General features: G+C 41.3%; 1 protein-coding gene across 13 annotated transcripts in view; it reads right to left on the bottom strand.

Annotated features, from left to right (window-relative positions):
• Nucleotides 1-9,278, bottom strand: part of agrn (agrin) — a 593,620-nt gene that overhangs the window by 97,501 nt on the left and 486,841 nt on the right. For 12 of the 13 annotated variants that reach the window (XM_016661973.1, XM_016661976.1, XM_016661975.1 and 9 more), the window contains 2 exons: nt 8,466-8,837; nt 4,894-5,019 (listed from right to left, as the gene is read on the bottom strand). In XM_016661973.1, coding sequence (XP_016517459.1) covers nt 4,894-5,019; nt 8,466-8,837 — 498 coding nt within the window. The remainder of the gene's footprint in view (nt 1-4,893; nt 5,020-8,465; nt 8,838-9,278) is intronic. The other variant, XM_016661984.1, reaches the window with a different exon arrangement.

The raw sequence follows: 9,278 nt of genomic DNA, 5'->3' as shown, positions 1-9,278 counted from the left end.
GGTGGTTGATTAGTTAATTTTAAACTCCTGCTCTGCTAGTTATTTTGGTAATGGAACCGAAACGCACAGAATTACTTAACACCTTGTTGAAACAATAATTACTGAGATTATTATTGTTGTTGGGTCATTAATTTGAAAATGTTTTGTTGACTTTTTGTTGTTGTTCTTTAATAAAGTTACGAACGTTTTGATAAGGAGCCAGAGGAGGACGTGCTGGTCTCAGCCTCCTGGCGGCGTTTAGTTCGTCACCTAATGCCAAGATCGACTCAAAACCTTCCGCTATTGACATATTGCAGGCCTGCTCTAACAAAGAACAGTTCAGAAACAATATGAAATGGGGGGGGAGGGGGAGCTATTTATTAACTGATTAAGCCGTGTTTTGGATTGTTCTTGAAAAACTAATCAGTTACGGCTGCACAGTGAACCCGTTAATTTTTTACAGCAGACAGCCGCTCCTCTCTCTTGCAGGTACTGCGTACCCCTGTTAAATCTTTTAGGGGTATGCAGTACCCTACCGCACCCCCTTACTTTCACCCCTGATTATAACCATATATTTCAATGTATTTTATTGGGTAAGTGTGAAGTGGAATTAACGTAATATATGGGTTTTCCAGTCTTTTACTGATAAAAAAATAAAAAAGAAAATTAGTCTGACACCCTTTAACAGAGTACAGCGAACCAAAGTGCCGATAGAGGAACCAAATAAAGAGTAGCTTGGTATCAGTATAAATTCAGCTGTTCTGTTAATGTTGTTAATGAACAAACAGAGTCATGAAGCCCAATCAGCAGAGATAAGCGTCTAACATCCCACAGAGGAATACGTAGCTACTTTTCAAATTAATATGAAAATGTTCTAATGTTTGACGACATGAGACCGCTCTAAAAAGCAGGACCATACTGCAAGGCATTCTGAGTAAATGCAACCAAAACAAAAGCGTGAGTCTAGTGTAAGAGGGAAAAATGGCTCGTTGTCTTTCCCAAAGAAAAAATAGAAATCCTACCACAGCTAAAATCTGACACTACTCCATATTTGTTGCTCGTTTTCTTTAGAGGCTTTTGTGTCGTTTCTTTGAGTAGTTCTTGGTGTAGCGCCCCCACAGGCGAGGAGGGAAACATGTTTTTTAATTGGTTTGGATGTTTGACATGGTGCAGTGTGAAAGTGAACCACACCAGCTGAAATGTAACAAATGTTGCAGTTTTCACCTCAATCCAACAGGGAGTACCAAACTATCAGATGTGAAAATGCCCTAAGAATCTATTGCAAAACTTCAACTGACTGATTAAGGCTAACTTATTCTGCAATCATTTTATTTTGTAGATGTGGAAAGCCTCAAAAGATTCAAAGTTTTCCTTTTCTCTTCACAACCGTTCCAGACTTCGTTCACATAAAACTCAAACAAAATCATTCAAGCTTGTGGCTGTAAGGAGACAAAATGGAGGGAAAGATTTCCATAGTTTACACTCTCCAAGGTCGACGAATGCCCAAAACGAGACTCTCAGTGTTGACTTCAGCATGTGATGTCTCTATAAAGTGTGGAACAATAAATAATTAGTCCTTCTTCTTCTGTCACTGTAGCAGATATCAATAAACTAGACTGCTTGATGAGACAGCAGCCGAAGCATTGAGGGATGTGTCATTTCATTACTAATGAGGGGAAGATCACCCAAGGCTGTCTTACAGGGGAAAAAGATCCAGGCATATTGATCAATCAATCACTCAGCCTGAATTTATTGGGAACACTTGAGCTGAATGAAGTATTGATCGCCGCTGCACCGTCTTTTGTTTGCCGAGATAAATATTTACAAGCTTTGGGATGATTTGTTGTAATGTTCATCTTCCAGCTAAAACCTGCTTTCACACAAAGTCAAAGGTCACTGAATTCCTCCCTCGCCTTTGTTTAGCTATAAATTCTGCAGCCGAAACAAACATGGAAGGTCGCGTCTTGAGATCATGTAAAGGCTATAAACTCTGCTGGTTTACTAGGAGGCTCTCAGACCTTCCGCACGCCAGAAATGCAACTCCTCACTCTAATTTGTGGCCTCGACTCTCGCAAGTTGTGACCTAGAGCTCCCTGGGGAGCCGAGAGAATCCCTCTTTTCACAATCCGTCAAATAACCCAGCACTGGGGACAGACTGAGGCGGGGAGCTGGAGGGAGTCAAAGGCTGGAGAGGCTTGCCTCTCTAGCCGAGTGGGGAAAAAGAAACCCTTTATCTTCATGAATGGGCTGTGGCAGAAAGCACTGATTGGTACAACGGCGCTGCTCGCCCTCTGGTAGTCTTTTGGCTCTCCCTGCACTCAACTCCAAAGAGAAATGAGCTGATGCAAGAGTGGTTTGAGATTGACTCGGCTGAGGCTGAAAGAGCGAGAGGTGGCTCAGGGAGCCAATGGTGAAGGTAAAGTATCTGTGAGTAGCAAGGGATGAAGAAGAGCTGAATGAAAGGCAAAGCAGAAACACATGGAAGCCAAAATACAGGACCGCATTAAATAAAGTGGAACCAAAATGTAACATTTGTCTGATTTCATGATGTGCATGGGATTTTACTATCATTTAGGCCCTATGAGAGAGATTTGAATAGTTGATTTTCCCCAGGTGCAGAAGATTGTGTTTACTGTGGATTTCCTCTCATCCAAACAGGCAGAGAGTTAAGAGCTCAATGTCGATCCCTCTCCATTCATATCATCTCAGCGACCAGCAAAAACTGAGCATATGAAATTACAAGCTCATGTCCTTTCCTTTTTTAAATAAGAAAATTAACCTGTTGTTACGTTTTTTAGTGAATGCTCTATCATTTGTAGTAAAGGAAGCATCTGCAGCGAAAAAATACTTTTAACATCAACATGTCAAGAGTTCAGCTTTCTGCTTGGGTTAACATCAGTGTAGTGGAGAGATGATCTACTCTTTGGATTAACTGGTTAATAATTGGATAGCAAAAGGTGCTTAATAGGATTTTTTTTTTTTTTTTACATAATTTGAACCAGGTGAAGATAAACTTTGCCACTAAAAGAGTTATGGGTAGAACTCTTGACAGTTTTGGCTGAATCGTTGCTGAGGATGTATTGTTCTTTCAGCAAAATTGGTTCTCTTAGTTTGTATAGTCCAGTTAATGGTTCATTGGTTACTAAATTACTAGACAATTATTTCAATAATCAGTTAATCATAATGAATCTGAATAAGCTCTCTCAGAGAGTGCAGGTTAGGGTCGTGTGTTTGATCCCAAACAGACAAACCAGCAGGTTAACATGAGGCTTCTGCTCTGGCCTGACCTCAAACCTGTTCAACGTGCCGACTGGAAACATGTTCAACATATGAGTGAAAACCAACCAATTTAAATTAATTTAACAATGTCAGACAAGAAGAGACAGAACAATCCCTCAAATCTACAGTAAATTCAAACTGGTACAACTCATTAAAACTATTTGTTAAATCATCACCAGGAAATAAAAGCCACTGAAATGCATCACTGAAAATGAAAACATCATGATGGGCAGATGTAAACATGTTTATAACAAACAAAGCTTCATTAAGACCAACAACATCTCCAACCAGCTGTCAATTAGAATTTAATCTATAGAAATCAGAGGATTTAAAATGTGCAGAGTCAAACCAGACCACCTGTTCTCTCTGTTAGAAGCAGATGGAGTAGCAAAAAAATCCTTTCACTCAACATGCAAAACGTTTGTTTTTATAAAAACAAAATATAAGAAGGACCTCTGCTAACCCACAGACCGTCTCCCCCTCCTGGCAGTGGCAGGAATTCCCCAGACCCAGCCAGCATTGAGCCAGGTTTGCCCTTGATGTGATTTGCTTCATTTTATTGATCATACGCTCTTCTCTTAACGCCAGGCCGTTTTTCTATTTTATTTGGAGCATCACAAACTGAAGGTCACGCTGCACACGCATGCTCAACATTCATCAGTGTTTGGTCAATTCTTCATCAGCTGTGGCAAAATAAGCAACACTCAGCAGCACTCATGGAGTTAGAGAGGGGCAACAATCTCCTTTAATCTGATTAAATCATTTAAATGTCAGCCAGCTGCAGCAGACATGAACTATGAACCAAAGGCATGTTCAAGAACATCTCACTTCATTACAATACCAATAAACTGTCTCAGTGATTCAGTTTAAAACAGATTCATTCCACACATGACGATATTCAATTTATCAGAAAATTTAAATCTTGCATATTACTGATTAAAAGAAAAAATTATTTTATCAGAGAAACATTGAGTTTCAGCCTCACAATCATGGAGAAGACTGCTGGTCCTCCACAAGGAGGAGAAGACAACAAAGCTAATTGTTTAAGACGCTTGCTGTTCACAGACTTATGTATGTAAAAATAACAACGAAAAGTTGAGTGAAAGGAAAAGCGTAAGCAAGGGATGTGAAGCAAAGTTCAATAAAGGGGCAGAATCATATATGTTTTCCAAATAGTTCAATTTTATAGCACAATCGACTAATTATGCTCCCTGCTGCATATATCAAACATAGCTTAATCTGATTTAGCAAATTGACATCTTGAAATTGTGCGTCTGTGTCTTTAAGAAGCTCCTGCTCTTTTTGATGCTCTGCCTTCACACAACATCTCTGTACTAAACCTCCTCACCTGAAATGTTTGGCCTGATGAGCTCCGCCGTTCCTCCAGGCATTTGATTGGTGAATTTGGGGTTTTCAGGTTAACAGGAATACATGGATGAACTAAATTAATCTGTGTTTAATGACTGTGTGTAATGGAAGCTACAGTTTCTGAACAGACTTACAGAAATTGATTTTTCAACTATCTTCTAATCTGTTGAGATGCTTCAATAAAAACAGTTAAAACAGAGCAGAGACAGACAGCAGGTCTGAGGTTAGAGGAAGTGCTCTTCTTCAGGGCGCTGCATGTTGACTTACGGGGACAGTTGGCGCCCTCTGGGGTGCTGGACGGGGTCTTTCCATCGGGACAGCAGCCGAACTCTGTGTTGTCACAGGAGGACCTCTCCTCGGCAGTGGCAGCAGCAGAACCTGCCACTGGCGAACCTGCAGGTGACACAAAGTCCTAATAAAAAATTCATTCAACTTTAGCAAAAAATCATGAATATAAATCATTCTTTTTCCAAGAAGCTTGAAACTAGAACCTAAAAGATGTGTGCTGTTTTTGTTTTGCTGAGTTCCTCCTGCTCCTCCAGGTGTTTGTGCCTTTTTGTCTCTGTCTGCTGACCAATGATTGAGCACTGAAAGAGGCATCTGTCAGGGGTGATTATATGGCATTTCATGGGCTCTGATTTTACAGCTGGAACTCATTTTGTCAGGCAGAAAACCCTTAATGGGCACTGTTGCCAGTCATGTCACACACGGAGCGCTTTAAATGATAGGGGAGTGTGATAACTGCTGACTGGCTGGCAGTTCCCCTCAAGGCGTCCCAGAAAAATCAAAAAGAAGAAAAAAACCTTACAGTGTCCTGTTACTGCTACTGCCACTGTATATCTGGCAATCAGGAGACATTAAGGACATAAAAGTGATCAAACTTTCTCTACCCCAGGACTGAAACGCCGTACACTATGACCCGGTCTTGGCCGAAGCAGAGCGGTTTACGGCCTCGCAGGGATTAGAAATGATCGCAGGCAGAAAAGGCTTGCGGCTAAACAAGCCGTAAAGACATCAAGGGGCAGAGACGTCCTACTCAAAGTCTCACGGCCAAGGGACGCGAGAGGGAGGAAGAAGGGTTATTGGGCACATGTTGGAGTGTGGTCTGCAGATTTACAGAGCATGAAGAAGAGGAGAAACAGAGCAGGAGAGCAAGGCCACTCTGAGTCCTGCAGGAGCAGAGCTGGACGTGAACACACAGATACAGACAGACAGGAATCAGAAAAAAAAAAACAGAAACACATTTCTGACTGACTTTAAATTCACATACATGCAAATTGAACAAGACAAGAATCAGAGACAGAAAAATAAACAGGACAAAACACAAGAGACCAGACTTGTCTACCTGTTAGCATGTGTTAAAATCACATTTGTTGACACTAACAGACAAACACCTTCAAAAAGTATTCAGACAAACTGAACTTTTCAAATTTGTCTCATTATAACTGACATATTTTACTGGGATTTTGTGCAGCAGAGCAACACAAGGCAGCACATAATTATGAAGTGGAAGGAAAATAATGGATGACTTTCTTTTTTAACAGATAGGTTTGGGGATACATCTGGACTTTTATTCTGATATATCTTAAAGGGAAGGTATTATGTAATCATGACATTTTAGAGCTTTACATCATGATATTATTTCCTCATCAGAAACAAACCTGGAGTTTTGTTTTGATTCTTTCAAGCATGTCTGAGAAATCCTTTAATCTCCATGACAACCATTCAGCTGTGCAAAACGCCTGGGTGGACCTAGCTCCACCTCAAGAAGTAGCTCCCCCACTCAGGTCCTTCAGACTAGTCAGCATCAATTAGTAAACATCTGCTGAGCTATTAAAGGGTTAATAGAGCCATGTAGGGATGACTGTCTGAAGGCGGAGCTTCAGAAAGGGCAGGAGTGTCTTAAAGAGACAGAGGTCCAATTTCAAGGTGTCAAATTACAAAGTAAAATTTCTTTTAAGTCATATTTGATATATGATTTTCATAACTACTGAAAGTGAGTTGATTGTGCTCTAAAATGATCCTATGTGGCTGAAAAACATAATACTGCACCTTTAACAATATTAGTTTCTGTCTTCAGAAGTGACCTGTCACCTGTCAGATGTTGGTCAGAGAATAAACGGCGTCATGAAGGAGCACAGCAGAAAGGTCAGGGGTCAGGGGGGAAATCCTCAGCTCTGGTCAACAAACATGAGGGAACCAGGACAAGAAAAACTATTGTTCAAAGAAAGTCATAAAAACATCTGTTTCTTCTTTATAGTTTGGTTTTGGACTGCTAAGTTGGTAGGAAAAAAAAAAATATATATATAAAGTGTATTGGTTTCAGCCTGAAAACACATAAAATAAATCAAAGCAAAATAAAACTCTAGATGCCATTGTTTCGTTCTGCTGCAGCAAAAAATGAGATGAAAGCCTATTTTTTACTTTATATAGTAACAAAGCTCTGCTCAGTTCCGTTAGATCACTGAACAAAGTTATTAGGAGCCACTGAAAGGTCACAGGTCACAGTCTGATGAACTAGGTTGACGTTTCAGTCTCTAGATACACAGAATAATGGAAACATACAGCCAACCACTAAAACAGTTACAGCAGATTCTATTTTAAAATGTTCCTTTCACTTCAGTTATTTGGAGTTTTTTACATCACAGAAATAGAAAAATCCCCATGCAGTTTGAAGTTGTAAAATTTAAAAACTTCAACAAGTATGATTACTTTTGCAAGGCACTATAAATACATATGCATACGGTCAGATGAAATAAATTAGAATATGCTTTCAGGTGAGGCCCGTTGGTCAGATTAAAAGTACTTTTGAAAATAACAACCTTTAAGCAGGTGTTAAACATACTTTTCATTGAGACCGTATTTCTGAATTAAATGCTTTGTAAAGGGTTTGATGTGACATTCTGAATGTAAAAGTAATTTTTCATTATCTGTAAGTGGAAAATCATCATAATTAACATAAAGGAGCCTTTCAAACATCCATCTGTGTGGAATTAATCTATAAAATGTTTCACTTGGTGAAGTATCTGGATTTGCATGATATTCTAACGTATAGCCTGAGCTGCAGAGCCACTGAACACACGCTGTGCCTCACAGCAGCTCCCTGCTCTCTGCTCAGCCTCTGGTCAACAGGCATAGAGGAAGCACAGTGCCGCTCCATCAGGCCTATCCTATCACTGCAAGCCGCCAAGCCATGCTGATGGATGGATGAGACCCAACATCAGGAAAGAATAAAAGAAGAAAGAAGGTCTAATTGGAAAGCCTGGGCTGGAAAAGCAGCAGCTGGATGTTACAGTCAGGAGGCGCAAAGACTCCTGACTAGTCATGTGACAAGGAGCAATGGTGCTGCAAGCGCTCGCAGCTGGACCTTGGAGTGACATCAGTCTGTCGGGTCAGGCTCCAGAGATCCACAGACTCGGCCCAGAGGTCTCTTCTATCTGTGGTGCTGGGAGTGTATTTTACAGAGCCTGGTTTTACTCTGTGAAGCTGCTGAGGGGGGGAGGAGGGGAAACAGACAGCTACAGTGAACCATACAAATACTTTCTGTTTCTGTCTGAAATGGAGATATATGTCTTTTGCAAGTGAAAAAAAAGACAGTAATAGCAATGTGAAGATTTCTTCTTCTCATCTGGCTTTTAAGTGTTTTCTCCAGCAAAATCTATTTGCATACAATTACACAAGCCTTGCTTCCTATTTTTAGTTTCTAATTAACAGATGATGGTATGAATGCGTTATGATGTCAGCTAATGATTGATTCAGAATTTTTCCAAACCCTGCAGATAAACCCAACCTCCCACCTAACATGATTATGGAGAATGAAGTGAAAAGCAGTGATTTACCGCCAGAATCGTCTGAACCGCTGGCCTCCGACTGGACGCCACTACCAACATCCTCATCCCGTCCGTCCTCCTCTTCTTCTTCGTCACCACTCGGGTCGCCGCTGCCCGAGCCCTCTAGGGGGCCCGGGGTCCTGGCAGCAGACGGCTGGATGCGATTGGATGGAACGTGACCAGGGGTGGAGGTGGAAAGGACGGCGGTGGTGTCGGGGGTCTCCATGGACGCTGGCTGGGCCGTCATTGGAGGCGGGATGGCATACACCATGTTAGAGATGAAGGGGTCGGGGGTGGTAGTGATGACGGCCGTTGAGGCTGGGCTGAGGGTGGTGAGCAGAGGGTTGGGGGTGGGTCGGTCTGCCGGGTCAGAGATGCTTTCTGGTGAAGGGAAGGGGAAGAAGCAAGGAATGGATGAATGGCTGAGCAAAGATGGAAATGTTTGATTTTGCTTCACTTTTAATAAAACCTTAAAGAGACCGGATGAAGGTCTCTGTATTCTAGTGAGGCTTACCAATAAAACCACATGCACGCACATGCACACGCACACACACACACACACACACACACCCACACAAACACCTCGCAACAATGGATGAATGTTTACCTCTCAGCTCAGTCTTGCAACACCTGGAGTTTGTTTCACTTAAATAATTTTATTAGATTTCCAATCAACTTTCCTTGCAGCAGAAAACTATTCCCACAGAATAATTCTGCCATGTTTTATCAAGGTAAAGGTTATTCAGGGTGACACCATCAGTGGTCGGCACTGCTAGCTCAGACATTAGTTGTGCTAAAAGTTTATAAAACTAGATTAGAACT

Source organism: Poecilia formosa, unplaced genomic scaffold (genome assembly GCF_000485575.1).
Source record: "Poecilia formosa unplaced genomic scaffold, Poecilia_formosa-5.1.2 Scaffold352, whole genome shotgun sequence".
Classification (NCBI taxonomy): domain Eukaryota; kingdom Metazoa; phylum Chordata; class Actinopteri; order Cyprinodontiformes; family Poeciliidae; genus Poecilia; species Poecilia formosa.
This window is presented reverse-complemented; position numbering and strand designations above follow the sequence as displayed.